General features: G+C 56.2%; 2 protein-coding genes across 2 annotated transcripts in view; one reads left to right on the forward strand and one right to left on the reverse strand.

Annotated features, from left to right (window-relative positions):
* Positions 1–3,448, forward strand: part of LOC105983191 — a 5,037-nt gene extending 1,589 nt beyond the window's left edge. Inside the window, exons 2-3 of the mRNA XM_013013028.1 lie at positions 1,637–2,175; positions 3,329–3,448. Of these exons, the coding sequence (XP_012868482.1) occupies positions 1,637–2,175; positions 3,329–3,448 (659 nt within the window). The remainder of the gene's footprint in view (positions 1–1,636; positions 2,176–3,328) is intronic.
* Positions 3,449–3,841: 393 nt separating this feature from the next.
* Positions 3,842–20,146, reverse strand: part of Dync1h1 (dynein, cytoplasmic 1, heavy chain 1) — a 75,793-nt gene continuing 59,488 nt past the window's right edge. The window contains exons 48-75 of the mRNA XM_013013035.1: positions 19,276–19,354; positions 18,042–18,237; positions 17,544–17,661; positions 17,244–17,459; positions 16,172–16,384; positions 15,930–16,057; positions 15,478–15,631; positions 12,480–12,626; positions 12,241–12,391; positions 11,856–12,109; positions 11,632–11,766; positions 11,395–11,489; positions 11,106–11,280; positions 10,821–10,896; positions 9,259–9,419; positions 8,978–9,089; positions 8,839–8,899; positions 8,630–8,753; positions 8,424–8,537; positions 7,652–7,822; positions 7,287–7,504; positions 7,090–7,193; positions 6,255–6,466; positions 5,315–5,468; positions 4,773–4,915; positions 4,498–4,666; positions 4,289–4,416; positions 3,842–4,204 (exon numbers count right to left, since the gene is read on the reverse strand). Of these exons, the coding sequence (XP_012868489.1) occupies positions 4,076–4,204; positions 4,289–4,416; positions 4,498–4,666; positions 4,773–4,915; positions 5,315–5,468; positions 6,255–6,466; positions 7,090–7,193; positions 7,287–7,504; positions 7,652–7,822; positions 8,424–8,537; positions 8,630–8,753; positions 8,839–8,899; positions 8,978–9,089; positions 9,259–9,419; positions 10,821–10,896; positions 11,106–11,280; positions 11,395–11,489; positions 11,632–11,766; positions 11,856–12,109; positions 12,241–12,391; positions 12,480–12,626; positions 15,478–15,631; positions 15,930–16,057; positions 16,172–16,384; positions 17,244–17,459; positions 17,544–17,661; positions 18,042–18,237; positions 19,276–19,354 (4,137 nt within the window). The 3' untranslated portion in view covers positions 3,842–4,075. The remainder of the gene's footprint in view (positions 4,205–4,288; positions 4,417–4,497; positions 4,667–4,772; positions 4,916–5,314; positions 5,469–6,254; positions 6,467–7,089; positions 7,194–7,286; positions 7,505–7,651; positions 7,823–8,423; positions 8,538–8,629; positions 8,754–8,838; positions 8,900–8,977; positions 9,090–9,258; positions 9,420–10,820; positions 10,897–11,105; positions 11,281–11,394; positions 11,490–11,631; positions 11,767–11,855; positions 12,110–12,240; positions 12,392–12,479; positions 12,627–15,477; positions 15,632–15,929; positions 16,058–16,171; positions 16,385–17,243; positions 17,460–17,543; positions 17,662–18,041; positions 18,238–19,275; positions 19,355–20,146) is intronic.

Genomic DNA, 20,146 nt, shown 5'->3' on the forward strand with positions numbered 1-20,146 from the left:
TGAACTCTGGGCCTGGGCGCTGTCCCTCAGCTCTTCAGCTCAAGGCTAGCGCTCTACCACTTGAGCCACAGCACCACTTCCGGCTTTTTGCTTATGTGGTGCTGAGGAATCAAACCCCGGGCCTCATGCATGCAAGGCAAGCGCTCTACCACTGAACCACCTTCCCAGCCCCGACCCCGGCTGTTTTTTTAACCAAAGGAAAACAGTGAACTATTGACTAAGTAGTTGGCCTGGGAGCTTTACAAAACCATAGATCTGCAGTTAGTCAACTGCAAAAATCACCTCTATCCAAATTCAGATTAAACCGTTTCCCTAGGCATGTGGTGGAGAGGCTGAAAGATGCCTTTTTGGGGAACGCGTGTCAGTCCTCCAGAGAGAAATGGGGGGGGAGCCCTGGGTGTGGCCAGTGGCAGAGTGCTCGTTCTGGGTTCTGAGCACACTGCGTTCAGGCTTTAACTCAGCACCAGAAACAAGTCCATGAGCTCTCTGTGAGGTTTCCCACCCGAGGGAGACGGCCCTGGAACGCAGCTTCTGTGCTGAGCTCTGGACAGTGTGGTTCCTCTCCTGTGTGCACACATGTGTGCGTGCAAGTCACACTGAGCAGCACGCAGCAATGGCTCACCCATTGCTCAGGTGTGCGTCCCCCAAGCTTCCTGTGTGAGGCCCTGGATTCTGCCCGCAGACAGAGCAAGGAGGAGAACCGGTGCTCTGTGAAGGGGCCTGGGCGGGCTGCAGCCGGCTGCCACCGGGCCTTGGGTGCACTTGGGCATCAGCCACCCTGGCCGGCAGCCCCTGCAGCAGGTGGCATGAGACGCACCTCAGGACAACAGAGGAAGCCGCGCTTGGGACCCAGTGTGGCACTTTTGTCTCCCTTCACCAGGGAAACGGCCTCGGGGTTGGCAGGGAGGGGGCGCTGGCCACAGTGGCCGGCAGGGCTCGGCTAATGGACCCTTGGCCTGAGGGCAACTGGTTTTTCTTGAGTTTGAGTCTTGTTCTGTTTCCCAGGTTGGCTTTAACTCCAACTCAAGGGACCCTCCTGAGTCGCTGGGACTACAGGCACACTCCACTATGCCAGGGAATTGGCTCTAATGCTTTCAAGAAATTGTGCTGTAGGGGCTGGGAAGGTGCTCAGGGGTAGAGCGCTTGCTTGCCTTGCATGCCAGAGGCTCTGGGTTCCATTCCCCAGCACCACATGAGCAAAAAAGAAAAAGAGCTGGAAGTGGCGCTGTGGCTCAAGTGGTAGAGCGCTAATTTTGAGCTAAAGAGCTGAGGGACAGTGCCCAGGCCCAGAGTTCAGGCCCCACGACCAGATTACCCCCCCAAAAAAAATTGTGCTGTAACCCAGCACTCCTGAGGCTGAGGCCGGCAGGCGGTAAGCTGCAGGCCAGCCTGGACTGCACTGTGCTCTCCTCTCAAAGCCCCAACGACTGTGGACTGAGGCCCCAGCAGGGTGGGGTGGGGGGTGGCACACTCCGTCAGCAGCGCAAGGCCCAAGTCTGATCCCCGCTCCCCCTCAAAAATCGCTCCCAAGGCCGACCGCAGGCCGCATGTGTGCAGCCCGCGCCTCTGCCGCGGAGGTGGACGCGTGCAGCAATGTTCTGTCTTCAGCTTTCAGACCCCCGTGATGGCCACTCAGATGACCCTGGTCATTCCTACTACCTGGCCCGCTGCCAGGGCCGGAGCGACTGCGCGGGTGCCGCAGCCACGCCGAGGCCGAGCCCGGGAGAAAGGCTGGGCGAGGAAGGGCAGCGCCACTCCGGACTCCCCGCCATCCTGTGGGGAGCTGCCAGCCGCGCTCCGCCGCCCCCCGCGTCCCCCAGTGCCAGCGACGTGGACATGCAGCCCGTGGGCGAGGCCAAGCTGCCCTCGGCTGCCCGCAGCCCCCAGGGTGCCAGGAGGCCGGCCTGGAGACCGTGGGCGTGGCCAGCCTCGGCCGCCATGCAGCTTGCTGAGGGGGGCAGACGACTGCCCAGCAGGGCCAAGGGCACGCGGTCGCCACCCCGGCTCCGGAGCGAGGGAGACAGGGCGCCCAGGCTCACGCTCTCCAAGAGAAAGCTGCAGCTTCTGCTCGCAGAACCTGTGAGCACTAAGAGAAAGAAGTACGTGGCCTGTTCTGGGGTGACTGGATTGGGTTCTGGAAGGGTCCAGAAGTCACCTGGGGTGGGGGCTCAGGTGGTAAGCTAGTGCTGAGGAGTGCATGTTTGTTTTTGTTCTGTGCCTACACCACTATGGGGTCTACACTCTGGGGCTGATGCTGCCCTATTGCTTTTTAATTTTTTTTTTGCCTGTCATGGGGCCTGAAGTCTGACCCTCAGCTCTTCAGCTCAAGGCCAGCGCTCTACCACTTGAGCCACAGCGCCACTTCTGGTTTTCTGGTGGTTCACTGGAGTTAAGAGTCTCATGGGCTTTCCTGCCTGGGCTGGCTTTGAACCGTGATCCTCAGATCTCAGCCTCTTGAGTAGCTGGGATTACAGGGGAGAGCCACTGGTGCTTAGCTTATTTTTGTTTTCTTTTTGTGCCAGTACTAACTGGGACTTGAATTCTCTTTCAGCCTTCTTTTTTTTGGTCTGGTCATGGAGCCTGAACTCTGGGCCTGGGCGCTGTCCCTCAGCTCTTCAGCTCGAGGCGAGCGCTCTACCACTTGAGCCACAGCGCCTCTTCCGGCTTTTTTCTTTTTGCTTATGTGGTGCTGAGGAATGGAACCCAGGGCCTCAGGCATGCAAGGCGAGCGCTCTACCACTGAGCCACCTTCCCAGCCCCAGCCTTTTCGTCTTATAGCTCTAGTTAGGATTTTCTTCTTTTTTTCGGTCAGTTGTGGGGCTTGAACTCTGGACCTGGGCATTGTTCCTCAGCTCTTCAGCTCAAGGTGAACTCTGTACCGCTTGAGCCACAGCGCCCAGGCCGAGTTCAGGTCTTCTAGTGGCTTATTGGAGATCAGAGTCTCATGGACTTTCCTGCCTGGGCTGGCTTTGAACCGCGATCCTCATATCTCAACCTCCTGAGTAGCTAGGATTAGAGGCATGAGCCACTGGCACCTAAACGGTGACAGATGGAGTCTGCTGTTGAGAGGGGATCTTGTGGTAGTCTTTAGTGGCCTTTGGGGAGAGTCTCAGTATTGGTGAGGAGCTAAGTTCTAAGCCAGAGGCCCACAGGCCGCCTGTGCCCGTGCATGGCTGCGCGAAGGCCGCCGTCGGGCCGCAGCCTCTGAGTGGGAGTCAGTGGCCTGAGCTGCCCCGGGGGGTGGGAGCAGAGGTGTTCGGAGCTGGAGCTGTTGGCGGGTTCTGCTCTGAGGATGCTGGCTGAGCTCTGATTTGCTTCTTGCAGGTAGCGAGAGCAGAGAGCCAACGTGGTGCCCGTGGATGCTGGTGGCTCTGTGCCCGGCCCCTTCTCCCAACAGGGTGCCCCCCCCACCCTCTGCAGGCTGCAGGACTCCCCCAAGTGCAAATAAAAGCCACGACCTCAGGGGCGCTGGTCCGTGCGGTGGGCGGCGCGGCTGTGTGGGGCAGTCAGTCCTCTTTTGTGGTCGCTGGGTGAGCACCGGGCCGGGCAGTGTGCTGCCGTGTTGTTTCCCCCCCCCCCCCCCCCCCGCCGTGGGATTAGCAGGTCTAGCTTTGCTGTGCCAGTAGGGGTGTTATTCAGGCTCTGGGGCAGCACCAGGGCCTCTCCCAGGAAGCCTGGCTACCCCACAAGGTCTGGCGGCCATCGGGTGAGGACAAGCCAGGCAGAAAGCCACACAGGCTGCCGGGAGGGGGGGCCCTGTGGAGTCGGGGTGACAGGGCAGGTGAGGCCCCGACCTCTGTCCCCACCCCCCCCCGCCAGATGAGTGCAGAGACGGAGCCAGCCATGTTTAGTGTTTTATTCATAAAACCAGCCCCGCGTGGACACTCTAAAACCACGCACTTCAGCTGTACCAACCCACTGCTTGCTACCGGCCGCCGCGCTCCGTGCCTCGGCGATCGCCCCGCCCTGCCTCCCTCCCGCTCCTTCCGCAGCGCAGCCCGCGCTGCCCCGCGGCCAGGGTGAATGCGTGTTAAATACTGAGTTTTACTGTGACATAGGGGAGCCCGCGGGTGCCTCACTCAGTGCACAGCACGGCCACGCCTCGCTCGTAGAAGCTTCGAGGATCTTCCTTGGTAGCAATTTCGAAGTCCACGGTGAAGATGAGGTCTGCCCGGGTGAAGTTCAGGTACACGGGTAAGGTCACCTGGGGAAGGGCAGAGGAAGAAGAGGTGAGGCGCGGCGGGGGTGGGGTGGGGGCTGGGAGCGGGGCAGGGCAGCGTCTGCTCACCACACTGGCCTTCTTCTCGGCGTTCGTCTGCTTGACCCAGCGCAGCTGCGTCAGCGGGAGGACGGTGGAGATGGCGTTGGACAGTGACAGCTTGTTGTTGTTGCACGTGGCCCCTTGGAGCTTCAGACCTGTGGGAGAGGAGGTCGCTGGGCGGCCGTCCCCCCTTCACCTGGGAACAGCGACCTGGGCTGCCCCACCTCCCAGCTCACCTGTGACCCCAAAGCTGCAGGCGTCCAGGGTGGCGCCCTGAGAGGTGGTGACATTGACCTCCAGGCAGAGCTCCTCCAAGGACCAGCTGGTGGCCTGGGCCACGTACTGCCTTGTGGCGGTGATGTACGCCTCGGGCACAAACAGGCCGCCGAGGTACACGTGGACGTTCTGTGGGAGAAGCCGCGCAGGGCAGGCGCTGCGGTCAGCCGTGTCCGCTGCGTGGGCCCGGCCTGGCCCTCAGGGCAGGCGTCCCGCTCCCCGCGGGCGGTCCCACCTTGAGTTCCTTGGCGCCCCCCGACGCGGCGGCCTGCGAGATGCTCTGCAGCTGCTTGATGCGCTCGCTGAAGTCCGACACCCACTGGATGACCGTCATGCCGGCCGGCACCGTGTAGTGAGACCAGCTCCGAGGCAGGATCCCTGCAGCCAGGCAGGGACCCACTCGCGTCAGCTCCACAGTGCCCCGTGGCTCCCCCCACCCAGGATGCCCCAGGTGCGTCTGTTCAGCATCCATTTAGCCCAGGGGGAGTGGTTTACACAGCTAAAAACCTCCCAAGCGGCTCAGGGCTTCTCAGCCCTGTGCCCTCGCCTGCCACCACCCCCACTCCCATCCAACCCACTTGCGACGGAGCCTTTTACATGAAGGGCACTGTGTGCTCCCTTGCCGCACTGGGACCCCCTAAAGTTATGCGACTTGGAGCAAGACTGCTCTACCCAGGAACCTGGCATAAAGGAGGAGCCCAAGGCGTGGGAAGGGCCCAGGAAGACCCGTGCGCAGGGCCTGCGGCGTGGCTGGGCACGGGGTTGCAGGCCCAGTACCTTTCACCAGCTCGTTGATGAGTGTGCGCAGGTAGTTGGTCTGCTTCTTCTTCCCCTCGCACACCTGTGCCACGTCTGCCAGGTCCTGGCGCACGTCCTGGAGCAGCTTCGCCCCCATCTTTACCTCCCTCTCAAAGAATCTGAACAGAGGATCCTAAGAACATTCCAGAAGAGAAGCGAGGATGAGGCCATGGCTCGCCCAGGGAGGAGACTCTTGTAAGGAGCCCAGAGCTGCTGACAGCGTCAGGGGACCTGGGGTGACCTGTCAGCGCTGCCCACCTTCACTTTGCTTTGGTGATCGACCAAAAAACAAGACAAAACAGTGGGGTTCACTTGGGGGCTTGAACTTGGGGCCTGGGCGCTGTCCCTAAGCTCTCTGTTCAAGGTTAGCACTCTACCATTTTGAGCCACAATGCCACTTCTGGTTTTCTGGTGGTTAACTGGAGGAGACAGGAGTCTCACAGACATTCCTGTGCAGGCTGGCTGTGAACTGCAATCCTCAGATCAGTCGCCTGAGTAGCTAGGATTATAGGCGTGAGCCACCGGTGCCCGGCTCTGTCCCTTTTTGAGGTCCTTTGCCTAGCCTAGGGAGCTGGCAGTTCCAAAAGATTCCTTGATGGTAAAATAGGTTCTGGAGTGCAGGAGCCACGGGAAGGCGGAGAGGCCAACCCTGGTCAAGTTCTTTACATGCACGCATGAAAACAGGTCAGTGAACCCTGCTGAAACTGGTTTACCAGCAGGGAGGAATGGGGGCAGAGATGGAGGGGCGCGTTTACCTGGGATGTGCTATGTGTACAGACAGAAGCAATACCACTTGTTGCAAGGAAAATGCTAAAGGGTTACTCCACTTGCTCCCGGCTGGGGATGAGCTGCTGCTGCTGCACAAGGCGGGGCCGCTCAAGCACCTCCTCCCCCCAGTTGGCTAACCCCGCATGGCTACCTTGATGTTCTCCACCGTGCGTTTGAGCGGGCTCAGCGCCTGGGGGATGAGGTGCAGCCAGTTGGAGGCCGTGGTGTGCAGGGTCCTCATCCAGGCCGGGCGCCCGTCAGATGTGGAGTCTGTCCTGGTCTTCTTCTCCGTCTCTGCGTAGGCCAGGTCATCCTCATCCTCCAGCATCTGCATCTTCAGCATCTTACTGATCATGTCCACACCTAGGCCACAGGCCACAGGAGGGGGAGAGGACGGAAGAGAAGAGACACGGAATGGAAAGGCCACAGGGCCAAAGTCTTGCTCAGGTGGCCTGAAAGGCACTAAGCTGGTGTGCAACGCGGGCTTTGTGGTGCTGTTTCCTCCCGTGTCCAGTCAGTGACTGAAGCACTGGCTGGGAGATCATACAGGACAACAGCTCACCCCAGGGCGAGGCCCTGGTGCCCCTCTGGTGCCTGATGGTGTGTGTGGAAAGAGGGGCTCACGACGGAGAGCTCTGAGGACATCTGTTCTGCCAACTCAGAGAACTGGTGGCTGCGGAGCCTCTTTGGTGTCCTCTGCCTCTGGCTGAACCACCCCAAACCGCTCTGCCTCAGCGGGCCCTGGACTCGGCCATGTCCACCAGCTGTCCTGCAAGCGCCCATGGGCAGTGGTGCCCTGCTGGTCGCTGCTGTCCTTCTCTGTTCTGGCCCTCACCTCCGAGGCGGCCAGCACAGCCTGTAGGACGCTGCACCCAGGCCTTCACTGTCCTCCCTGGCCCGGGCTGTGTGCTCTCATGGGACTGAGGAGCCTTCCGCACATGCATGCGCACACACATGCATGCACGCGCGCGCACACACACACACACCTTGGGTGGTCAGGAGCACCTTCTCAGCGTTGTTGGGCAGGCCCAGCCAGGAGGGCGTCTGTGCGTCGGGGAGCAGTTCCACCCACTGCACAAACTCCTCTCGCCTGGAAAAGTAGCACATGTGGAGCAGGTGTTAGGCAGCCCTGCAGCGCCAGCCGCGTCTCCTGCCACCCTCGGGCCCCCGAGGCGGCACGCACCTGATCCCATCGGGCATTTGAATGTCCTTGTGCCCATCGACCTTGCAGGCCAGCTTGAACTCACTATCGAAGCTCCTGGTGGTGAAGAGCCGCTCGAGGAAGGTGTTGAGCAGACGCTGGTCAAACTCATTGTCCACGCGCCCCCCGTAGATGGACTGGGCCATCAGGGTCTTCAGCGCAGACCAGGGGATCTTGTCAGGAGAGATGTTCTGCCTGCCCTGGGGTGCGGAGCCTGGGTTACACATGTGCGCTCAAACACTGGGCCTGCTGACTGGCAGTGCTCTCCTTGACCCTCCCTTCAGGTGTGGGGTGACTTGTGTGCTCCCTAGGCGGGCCCTGCCTCAACTGCGGCCTGGCCAACGTACCTTGGCCGTGTCGTCTAGCCATGTGTCCACTGTGTCACAGGCTGACCTCAGGTCAGATTCTCCAAATTCGTACTTCTTGGACCAGCCCAGGGGTGCGTAGCGCAGGCGCTCTTGGATGATGGCATGGAACCAGGCCAGCAGGAAATACAAGCGGGCACGTTCGTTGGGAGACTAGGTGAGAAAGTGAGGGAGGACAACCGTCAGAAGGCAGCATGGTTTGTGCGTGAGAGCGAGAGAAGAAAGGTGACCCGTCCTCTCCCCATGCCTGGGCCGCCGTGAGCTCCAGGGCGGAGCAGCAGCAGGGAAAGCAGGCTGGGGTGGGGGGCGGGGGGAAGGAGGAGGAGGAGGATGTTTTCTATTAGTGCAGACAGGAACTATCAGTCAACAGAACATTACAAGACACACTTTCTAAAAATGCACCAGAAAATAGCGGATTATGGCACAAAATCCAGTGGCATTCAGGACACGGAGCCCGTGCAGGCCCACTGCTGTAAACCCCTCTTCCCACTGCCGTAATCCCTCAGTCTCTGCAGGCACCCAGACGCTGTGAGTGGCCTCAGGGTCCTGGCGTGGGAGAGGAGGCTGCCGCCACCCTGTGGCACGTGACTGCGCTTCCATCTTTTCTGCGAGTGGGACACATGCTCTGCAACTAACCATGGCTGTGCAGGCGTGCCCCTGAGTGCACAGGAAGCAGATCTGTAAATGACCCGTGCACAGCTCCAGGACGCGCTGCTGAGAGCCCCACTTCCTTGCGCAGGGCTGGACGCTGTACCTTGCATATCCGAGACACAGGGATGCTGCTGAAGGTCCGCAGCATGTTGGCCTTCACGCCCGGTGGTGGCTCGAACACGAAGATGCGGCCTGCGCGGAGCAGGTTCACTGGCACCTAAGGGAGAGCGCACGGCTGTGATCCAGGGCTCCACTCAGCCAGCCAGCTCACAAAGCGCCCAGCCCTGTGTGTCCCCCCCACTTGCTCACCTTGGGGTTGATCTCCATGGTGAGGAAGAGCCGGAAGCAGGCGTGGGGCTGCAGGGAATGCAGCTTCTTCTCCAGCTGCATCAGCCACCCGGGGGCCAGGTGCACGTTCTTCAGCATCACCCACCTGTGCACACAGCACGAGCCATGACCCACGGGCCTCCACCAGCATGGGCAGATTTTGGCTCTTAGGCAAAACCAGCTAGGCTTACCTGCCCGATTTCACTGCCGTGTTGATAGCCTTGTCTGCTTGGTTGAAGCCTTCCGCTGAGCCTGAGGCAGGAAGGAAAGTGTGGGTAAGCAGCTGCAGCCTGCCTCCCACGAACCCGCAACGCCATCAAATGTCTTTACCGATGGCAATCGAGGTGATCTGTGTGTTCTGCTCAGCTGCCAGGTCCTCCACGTGCCCGCTGGCATCATACCCAGGCACAGAGCACATCAGGACAGGGGTGTTTGGCTTCACCTACAAGTGAAGAGGCAGTGGGACACTCACCTGCAGACTTCCGATGGGCAGGTTCAGGACCATGGGGGGGGGGGGGGCACAGCAAGGAACTGAGGCTTCACATGGCTGTGGTGGGGGATGGGGAAGCAGACATGGGGTTCTGGGAAAGCAGGTGGGCACGGGGCATTACCTCTGTGCCCACGATGTGTGTCAGGTCGAGCGGCTGCTCCATGATGGACATGAAGGACTCTCCAAGGTTGGTGGAGACAAACATGTGCGCCATGGCCAGCAAGCGGTCAGGCCGGAAAGCCTGAATCAAGAGCAGCCGGTGGATGGCCTGTCCGATGGGAGCTGAAAGGAGGGGTGCCAGGGTTGGGGAGGCAGACATCAAGACCCTGCCCCGGAGGCAGGGCGCTGGCGCGGCAGGCACTCAGTAGCCAAATCAACCTCTGCTCGGGCTCCACCCCAGAAAGCCCGTGGTCAATTCTGGCTCTCTAGCCTGGGGAGCGTCCGCCCTGCTTCCTGTTCCAATGCCCGGCAACCAGTCCTCACCAGCTAAGCATAGCAAGGTAAGGCACCATGCATCCGTCCATCTCTCTGATGGTATGGGGCTTTGAACTTAGGGCCCTGTGCTGGTTAGGCAGGCATTGTGTCAGTTCCTGTTGTTTTGCGGCAGGGGGTCAGGCTGGCCTGAAACCCCTACTTCTCAGACTGCGTCAGCCTCCCGAGTGCTGGGGTTACAGGTATGCACCACCAATTGAGCTTATTCGTGATCCTTTCATCATTCAACCTGTTCAGTGCAAAACAGCCAGGAATTCTCAGGAGGTCTGGGGACATGGCAGTGGCTGGCTGTGGGGTGCAGCAATGTCCCTACTCTGCCTTCTGCAGTCTGGACCCTGAGATTGGGTGGTCATTTCTGCAAGTGCCCACCTGTTGTGGCCCAAGGCATTTTCTCTTTTATGTAAGGAGAGGGCTTTTCTACCATCCGCCTGTGTCTGCGGGGTCTTTTAGTTGGAGCAGGAATTAGGAACTTTGTTTTTCGCTCTTCTACATCAAGAACCATTAGATTTTTTTGGGGGGGTGGATGGGGGAGTTGTGGGGCTTGGACTTGGGGCCTGGATGCTGTTCCTGAGCCCTTTTGCTAAAGGTGACTAGCACTCTACTACTTGAGCTGTACTTCCTGTTTTCTGGTGGTTTATTGGAAAAAAGAGTCTCATGCACTTTCCTGACCAGGCTGGCTTTGAACTGCGATCCTCAGATCTCAGCCTCCTGACTAGCCAGGATTACAGGCGTGAGCCACTGGTGCCCAGCAAGAGCCATTTGCCTAGGTATTTCCTACAGAGTTTATAGAGTGTCATTGTATAGCTTGAGCTGCACAGTTCAAGGGGCATCTCCTACAGTGGCCTCCTATTTTTTTTTTTGGGGGGGGGGTCCAGTTGTGGAGCCTGTACTCTGGGCCTGGGCACTGTCCCTCAGCTCTTCAGCTCAAGGCTAGCGCTCTACCCCTTGAGCCACAGGGCCACTTCCGGCTTTTTGTTTTTGCTTATGTGGTGCTGAGGAATCAAACCCAGGGCCTCAGGCATGCAAGGCATGCGTTCTACCACTGAGCCACCTTCCCAGCCCTTTTTAACTCTTTTAAGTGCTAATGTATCCTGGGAACCAGTGATGCTTTGGTTTGTGGAAGCTTCCCTCCCCACCCCAGTCTTTATGTTCAGGCCAAGAAACACGAGCAGGAGCCCGGATGCCACTCACTCGCAGGCGTGTCCTCACTCCAGACGTACGGCACTGTCTGCTCTGGGGAGCTGCTGTCCAGCCAGATGCCAAATTGCTGTGGAGGCAACAGAGCATCACCAAGAAGCAGACCTGGATGGAGCCCAGGCCCGCGCCCCGCTGCTGAGCTAGCGGAGGCCAGGGCTGACCGCGGGAGGGTGCCAGGGCCAGTCTTCCAGGTGTCTGCCGTCTCTCTGTGTTCCCTCCTTGCCCATTTAATGGGAAAAGGGCACAGTTCTCGTGGGACACATATGGAAGGACAGTTACCTCATCTGCCTGAACCTTCGCGATCAGATCTTTAAATGCAGGAAGACAGCTCAACCTCACAACGGCCTCTGCTTGTTCCATAGTCAGGCCCTGGACTTTGGGAGTGGAGCCTGCACTCAGCACAATCTCCTTCCCTCTCAGGAAGTGCTGGAACTCAGCATCATAGGTGGGCTCCCTGGAGAAAGAGGTCAGTCACCAAGATGAGGAACAAAGAACACATCCCAGTGGGACATGCACGCAGGCAAGCAGTGACTTTTACCCCAGAGCAAAAGCAGGGAGCTGGACTTACCCCACAGTGCCCTTCAGCTTGATCCTCGCCAGCAACATGGCGAAGGTGATGTGGTCCTGGTGCAGCATACCTCGGGCCACTCGGTTAAACGCCACCTGTGGACAGAGGAGGAAGCACTCACGTCCTGAAGAGGCGCTGCACCCACTCAGGCACACAGTGTCTCTGCCGTTCCCACCCTCACGTGCACAGTGGGTCTTCTGGTCCCACCCGCGGGCACACAGTGTCTGAGTGCTGTACCTGGAAGAGGTCCCTGGTGACAGTGGCGAGGCGCTGTGTGTGGTCACTGACCCCCTTCAGGTTTGGGTTCTCATACAGCACATTGTGGTAGATGTCCAGGAAGAACTGGAGGGAGTACTGGTAGAGGAAGTGTATCTGCAAGGAAGGTGGGCACGACTGTCAGCCCCCTCCTCCCCTCCTCCCCTCCCCATCCCCCCAACAAGCCGAGAGTGTGCGTCAGTCACCTGCTTCAGGGACTCCATGGTGAAGTAGATGCTGCTGCAGGCGGTGGACAGTGGCAGGTACTGCTGCGACACCGTCTCCACCTCCTGCATGACGATATCCGTCTCCTCCACCTTCCTGGTCACCTCAGCAGCTTCTCGCTTGAGGTTCTCCAGGGTCGTTATGATTGTGTCATCATCCAGGATGCGACCTTTCACCTCGTTCAGCGCTTGTAGCAGAGACTTCTCCAGCTGGCGTAAGCGGAGCTGAAACTCCCCTAAAGCGATCAAGACACGCAGGTTGCTATGATGCCTACGCTCATCCGAGGAAAAGCAGTGCTCCAGAGGTCAGCATGAAGGCGGTGGGTGGCCTCCCTGCTCCAAGTGGAGCCTCCACTGTGTACCCTACCTTGAAGCTTAAGAAGATCAGAACGCTTTTCGTCCACGTCGGGCCTCTCTGCCTTCAGCACTTCATTGAGACACTGGCTCTGCAGACTGCTCCGGGTGACGGTGAAGTTCACAAAGGTGACCCGGGAGCACAGGTCCGGTGGGAACTCAACCTGCCCAAACAGAGGGCACAACGGCCTCCGTCAAGTCAGCTGCAAAGCCACCCTGCACACGTCACACACGAGGAGTCTCACTGCTTACCGTGGGGTCTCTGGTGGACAGGAAGATGACAAATGATGGTGACAAATCTATGTCCTGGTCACCAAGGGTGATCAGCACCCTCCCTCCTGTGCGCCGAACTTCACGATTCAGTACTGGATTCAAAACTGGGTCGTAGCTCTCCACATCCTGTAACAGGTGAGTGAACAGACATCACCTTCCTCCCCCTGACAAGCACACCAGCCAGGAGCCACCTAGCCACCCACACCTGCGCACTGGCTCAAGTGACAGCCAGGAGCCACACGTACTTACTTAAATCAAGGTAAGATTAAAATTGACACATACTTATAATCCTAGTACTTGGAGGATCTTAAGTTCAAGGCTGGCCCAAGCTACATAGTAAAATCACCTCAAACAAATAGGAAGTGAAGATGAGGCTCCAGTGGTTGAGTACCAGCCTTGAGCAAAAAAGCCAAGAAAGAGTGTGAGGCCCTGGGTTCAAGCTCTGATACACACACACACACACACACACTCTCTCTCTCTCTCTCTCTCTCTCTCTCAGTTCTTGCACTAGGGAGGGGATATAGCTCTCAGTGGCAGAGTACCTAGCACATGCAATTCACAAGGCCCTGGGTTCCATCCTCAGCACCAATTAAAAAGAAAAATCAGCTGGGCACCGGTAGCTCACGCCTGTAATCAGGAGGGTGAGATTTGAGGATTGCGGTTCAAAGCCAGCCTGGGCAGAACATCCATAACTCCAATTAACCACCAGAAAACTGGATGTGGCACTGTGCCTCAAGTGGTATAGCTAGCCTTGAGCTGCTGAGGAGCTCAGGGACAGTACCCAGGCCCGGGGTTGAAGCCCCACAACGGACAAAAAAAAAAGTTTTTTTTCACACTTTCTGAATAGAATTTTAAATTCAAACACTGCTTTGTTAATTTATTTTTGATTGGTCATTGAGTTTGAACTCAGGGCCTCGGCTTTGTCCCTGAGCTTTTTTTTTCAACACTAGTGGCTCTACAGGCTACTTCTGGTTTTCTGGTGGTTAACTGGAGATAAGAATCTCACAGAGCTGGAAGCCGTGGCTCAACCCCATAATCCTAGCTACTCAAGAGGCTGAGATCCTGGTTCAAAGGCAGCTCAGACAGGAAAATCCTAGAGACTCTTATCTCTAATTAATCACAGTAAAATCCAAGAAGTGGTGTTGTGGCTCAAATGGTAGAGTGCTAGCCTTGAGCAAAAGGAGCTCAGGGACAAGTTCAAGCCCCTGGACCAGCAAAAAAAAAAAAAGAGTTTCATAGACTTTTCTGCCTGGGCTGGCTTTGAACTGTGATCTCAGCCTCCTGAGTAGCTAGGATTACAAGTATGAGTCACTGATGCCCAGCTGGATTTTTGAATTAAAAAAAAAAAAATTTATTTTGGCCAGTCCTGGGGCTTGAACTCAGGGCCTGGGTGCTGTCCCTGAGCTTCTTTTGGTCAAGCCTAGCACTATGCCACTTGAGCCACAGCACCACTTCTGGCTTCATGCATGCTAGGCAAGCACTCTACCACTAAGCCACTTTCCCAGCCCCTAAATTTAAATTTTATAGAGCAACTTCAAACTTTACCCTTGCTCTGATATCAAGTCTGTAAAAGTTCAAATATCAATGTTTGTAGCATGTAGTTTTTTTTTTTTTTGTCGGTCGTGGGGCTTGAACTCTGGGCTTGGGGTGCTGTTCTGCGCTCTTCAGCTCAAGGCGAGCGCTCTACTGCTTGAGCCACAGTGCCACTTCTGGTTTTCTAGTGGTTTATTGGAGATAAGAGTCTCACGGACTTTCCTGCCCCGGCTGGCTTTGAACCGGGATCCTCAGATCTCAGCCTCCTGAGTAGCTACGATTACAGGCATGAGCCACTGGCGCCCAGCTTGTACCATGGAGTTTAAAGACCTAACTACAAGCCTAAAAGAAATTCAGTCTTGGAAGCTGGTCTTAGAATTCAAACATAGTTGGGTGCTCATGCTTGTAATCCTAGTTACTCAGGAGTCTGAGATCTGATCATTGAGTTCAAAGTCAGGCTGGGCAGGAAAGTATCAAACTTTTTTGGCCTGTCTTGGGGCTTGAACTCAGGGCCTGGGTGCTGTCCCTGAGCGTCTTTTACTCAAGGCTAGCATTCTACCACTTGAGCCACAGCACCAATTCTGGCTTTTTCTGTTCATGTGGTACTGAGGACTTGAACCCAGGGCTTCATGCATGCTAGGCAAGTACTCTACCTCTAAGCCACATTCCCAGCTCCTTTTCTGAGTTTTTTTTTTTTTTTGGGGGTCCATTGTGGGGCCTGAACTCTGGGCCTGAGCACTGTCCCTCAGCAAATAAGCTTAAGGCTAACGCACTACCACTTGAGCCACAGTGCCACTTCCAGCTTTTTCTGCTTATGTGGTGCTGAGGAATCTAACACAGGACCTTATACATGCAAGGCAAGCACTCTACCACTGAGTCACCTTCCCAGCTGCCCCGCCCCCTTTTTTTTGTTGTCATTGGTAGTGGGGTCTGAACTCTGGGCTTGGGCACTGCCCTTCAGCTCTTCACCTCAAGGCTAGCACTTTACCACTTGAGACACAGTGCCACTTCCAGCTTTTTCTGCTTATGTGGTGCTGAGGAATCAAACCCAGGACCCCATTCATGCAACAAGGCATGTACTCTATCACTGAGCCACCTTCCCAGCCCCCTTTTCTGAGTATTTTTATTGGAGATGAGAGTCTCATGGGCTTTCCTGCCTGAGCTGTCTTTGAACTGCAATCTTTAGATTTCAGCCTCCTGAGTAGCTAGGATTATAGATGTGAGCCACCGAGCCTGACTTCTATGAAACTTTTTTTTCCTCTATGAAATGCTTATGAACTTCAAAAAGCCAGAGTGTAGCTGTGGCTCAAGGTAGAGGGCTACCTTTGAGCCAAACAGCTCAGGGACAGTGCCAAGGCCCGGAATTCAAGTTCAGGGGCCAATAGACAGACTGACAAGAGACTGAGACAGAGATATAGATAGGAATTCAAGTGTAATCACAAACCTGGACCAGAAGGGGGTTCCCAAATCTCAGTGCACTCTCCAGATTCTTTCTGAAGGCATCATCCAAGAAGCTGGTCCGTGTGATCTTCCGGTCCTTGTACTCATTCATAATGAACTCCGTGGCCTGCCCGGAGGGATCGATGATCAGCGGATACCTGCAGATGTGACCAAGGAATGGTGAACTGGCCGACCAGCCAGGAGGGAAGAAGGGCTATTATCAGACCATTCAGTGGTTTCTAGGTAATTCCAGGATTACTGATGCTGGATGCTAGGATCAAGTTATCTTTCTCAAGAAGGGCTGTGATGAGCAGAGCAGCTCAGGGAAGATTAGGAATGGGAAGGAACTAGAAGGTTAGGAATGGAAGAACTATGCCCCACCCCTCCCCACCTCCCAGTCCTCTACCAGTGCTGTCTGAATGGAAAGGGTGAGTGCACACAGTGCCTGGCTCCTACCGATTGAAGCGTTTCAGCATGATGGCGTTCTCCGTGCACAGGTCGTCGGCAGGCAGGGAGCTGGCCTGCCAGCGCAGACGCTCGTCAGCATTGGAGAGGTACTCAGTCCTCGCGATGTCTGTGCGGAACTGAGAAGGGAGCTGGTTATCTTCCCCCTACTCAGCTATAGACAGCGACTGTTCCCAAGTGAACACTCGGAGTGAGTGGCTCCCACCACCCTGGAGCTCCCCACAGCCAGTCACCTGGATGTTGGCTTGCTGCAGGTGGTGAGACCAGGTGGTGAACAAGTTCTGCCGCATCTGCTGGTCAAAGTACCCGGCATAGGCGATGAAGGCGGCCGACAGCAGGCAGTCCCCGGCAATGGTGGACATCTGGTTCTTGAACGTCTCACTTGTTTTTTCCCATCGTTCCCGTTCAGCAGACAAGCTCTTCAGGAGAGCAGTGCTCCGGTTCACCTACAAACGATTAGAGGTGCTCAGGGAGTGGCACACTGGGCGTGCACCCAACGCCCCCCTCAGAAGAGGCGTGCCAAGGTGCGCAGCCCATGCAAGTGAGCAGCGGGCTTCTGCTGTGCGTGCTCCAGCAACGACAGCCAAGTCCCACCATGGCCGTCCCGGGCTGGGCTCTCCTCAGAGCACAGGGCTCACTGTTAGCCTGAGATGGAGGGGCCCGAGATGAGGGACAAAGGGGGTGTCCAAAGAGAACAGATGACAATAGTGGCAGAAGACCAAGGAGCTTTTCTTGAGAACTGGAAAGAGGAAGTGGGCGAGTGACAGCAGTGGCTGGGACAGAGGATGGACAAGAGACCCAGAAAAGAAGTTTTAAAAAGTGGGAGAACAGGGGGTGGGAAGGTGGCTCGTGGTTGAGCGCTTGCCTTGCATGCCTGAGGCCCTGGGTTCGATTCCTCAGCACCACATAAGCAGAAAGAAAAAAGCCAGAAGTGGCACTGTGGCTCAAGTGGTAGAGCGCTAGCCTTGAGCTGAAGAGCTGAGGGACAGCGCCCAGGCCCAGTTCAGGCCCCCCGCCCCCCCCCCCCCCCCCCCAAAAAAAAAAACCAACGAACAACAACAACAACAAAAATAAGTGGGAGAACAGACAGAAGGAGAAGGACTTGCTGGCTTTAGACTGTCAAGCAATCTAATTATCACTGCGCCAAGCAATAAGCCAGACCCCAACAAGCACAGAGACCCACGAAGACCAACAAAGCCTGTGCAGCTCAAGTTCATGTGCACAGTTCCCAGTTCCCAGACTCCCTCGGGGAGGCTGAGGGCTAGTCCCAGGTACGTGCAGACTGTAGGAGGCCGAGTGGCTTACTTTGGCCTCGACGGCTGCCAGGTCGGCCTTGATGGCCTGGGCCTCTGAGATGAGGACGGCATACTCCTCCTTGTAGCGCGCAATGCTGGCCTCTAGGTCCCGGATCATCTGTTCCACCTCGTTGGCCTTCTGCTGGTTGTCCTTGGCATCATCTTCCAGCTTCTGCAGCTCATTCCGCAGGGGCTCCACTCTCTTCAGCATGTCTGCGTAATTCAGCTGTGATGGGAGAGTCCACAGTTGTGGTTGCAAGTGACAGAAGGGCTGGTCCTTATCTCCAGGAGCTGCCGGCTGCATGCTTACCTGTGCGATCGCCCATTTTACCATGGGGCCACAGGCCAGGGAGGCGCGGTTGACAATCTCGTAATTGTAACTTGGATTGGACATGTAGTTCTTCTTCATCTTCTCCCTTATGGCATCACTGGAAAAGAGGAATTTTCTTTCTAAGTGTGTGTAGGATAAAAAGGACTTGAGTTCCCATCTGGATGGTTCTGGCTTAGCCCTGTCTTGGGTGGAAAAAGCAGTAGGCTGTGCTGCCAAAGCTGCATGCTAGGCCTTGGGCTGGTTTCGGGGTAGCAGGTGGGTGGCCCCCGCCAGGGGCTGTGTCCTCACAGCTGCTCCCAGGACGGACGCCTGCAGGATTCGTGTAGCCCACACTGCCTGCTGCTCTGAGGCACCAGAGATGGCCGGGCAGCCTGAAGTAAACGCTAGCCACACAGAGCCGCTGGATACCAGGACGCCGCTAGCACATGGGCATGCTTCCTCCATGCCAGCTGGGCACTGGCACTGCGGCATGCGCACCTGATCTCCTCAGCAGAGAAGTTGACGATGGTGGGGATGAAGTTCTCCCGCATGATGATGGAGCGGATCTGCTTCCAGTCCGTGGTGCTTTCGCCCAGCAGCAGGCAGATGGACTCGAGAGCCAGCTTCACGGCAGCAGGAGGGTTGGCCATGGACCGCACTTCCACCAGGTGCTGCTTCTTGATGGATTTCACAGCTGCAGATGTGGGCAAGACGGGACAGCGCACAGCGAGGTGAGGATGAGCCACCAAGGTTGGCGCTGACTCCCGTAGGAGGCAGACACGCACAGCACTGGGGTCAGAGCCCGTGGACTCTGACCTTTCATTTTTTTTATTTTTTTGGGTCCGGTCGTGGGGCCTGAACTCTGGGCCTGGGCGCTGTCCCTCAGCTCTTCAGCTCAAGGCTAGTGCTCTACCACTTGAGCCTCAACCCCACTTCTGGCTTTTCCTTTTTGCTTATTTGGTGCTGAGGAATCGAACCCAGGGCCTCATGCATACAAGGCAAGCGCTCTACCACTGAGCCACCTTCCCAGTCCCTCACTTTTTATTCATTTATTTATTTTTTATTTTTTGGGTCCGGTCGTGGGGCCTGAACTCTGGGCCTGGGCGCTGTCCCTCAGCTCTTCAGCTCAAGGCTAGCACTCTACCACCTGAGCCACAGCACCACTTCCGGCTTTTTGCTTATGTGGTGCTGAGGAATCGAACCCAGGTCCTCGAGCATGCAAGGCAAGTGCTCTACCACTGAGCCACCTTCCCAGCCCTCACTTTTTTTTTTAATATAGCCAATTTTTGATTGAATGATTACATAAACTTCAAATTTCACAGTAGTGTGAAATAGTGATACTTAAAGTCACAAACACATCCTAACCTTCATGCTGACCTTTCATTTTTGATTAGGGTTAGAACTCAGGTGCTCTATCACTGGAGATACGCTTTTTTGTTCTAACTGCACTTGAGATAGGGTCTTGTGTATCTGTGATCAGGCTGGCTTTGAACTATGATTCTACTATTCACTCTTATTGCTATAGTTGTGATTATAGCTGTAAGTGCCATCATGCTCAGCTGTTTCCTGTTGGCATGGAATCTCACAAAACTTTTGCAATCTTGTTCATTTTCGTCTTTGCAAGTAGCTGGGATTATAGGTGTGGGCCAACCACACTTGGCAAAAGTAAACAATTTTAATGTAATCAAGCATTCATTCCTTTAGGGTTTCTGATACACAGTCTTAATCCCACATCTGCGGCTGGTCTGGACCTCACTAGTAGCTCCCACTGGTCTCACACTCACAATCCTCCTGCCTCCCACAAATGAGTGCTGAGATGAGACCAAGCACAAGGAGCGGCAAGGAAGCACAAGCAGTCCCCTCCCCGCATTATGTGCTTGGCTAGGAGAATGCTTTACCTCAGCCACAGTTAGACCTTAAGGCCACTTTTTGAGGGGAGGGGCTCAGTTGTGAAGCTTGAACTCTGGGCCTAGGCACTGTCTCTGAGCTTTTCAGCTCAAAGCGAGCTGTCACTTGAGCCTCAGTGCCACTTCTGACTTTACTGGTATGTTTAACTGGAGATGAGTGTCTCATCAACTTTCCTGTCTGGGCTGGCTTTGAACTGCGATCCTCCTATTTAGGCCCTTAGTTGCTAGGATTGGAGGTGTGAGCCACTGGCGCTCAGCTTTGGTGCAGACCATTCTTAATCACTGGGTGAAGTGCAAACTCAAAGCGGTGTCTTACTCCAGCATTCCACAGGCATGTATGCTATCTCCACTTAAATAAATAAAGCATTGCAAGCCAAGGCCAGACACACTCAAATCACTACATGAGGGTGACACGGACCGTGATCACTTCATGAAATTCAAGTCAGGGACTGATAAACCCTACCAGCACCATGTGTTTTAGAAAGCAGGCACATTTTTAGCCGGGCGCCGGTAGCTCACGCCTGTCATCCTAGCTACTCAGGAGGCTGAGATCTGGAGATGGCGGTTCAAAGCCAGCCCAGGCAGGAAAAGTCCATGAGACTCTTATCTCCAATAAACTACAAAACTGGAAGTGGCGCTGTGGCTCAAGTGGTAGAGCACTCACCTTGAGCTGAAGAGCTGAGGGACAGCGCCCAG

This window comes from Dipodomys ordii, unplaced genomic scaffold, assembly GCF_000151885.1.
Source record: "Dipodomys ordii isolate 6190 unplaced genomic scaffold, Dord_2.0 Scaffold2, whole genome shotgun sequence".
Classification (NCBI taxonomy): domain Eukaryota; kingdom Metazoa; phylum Chordata; class Mammalia; order Rodentia; family Heteromyidae; genus Dipodomys; species Dipodomys ordii.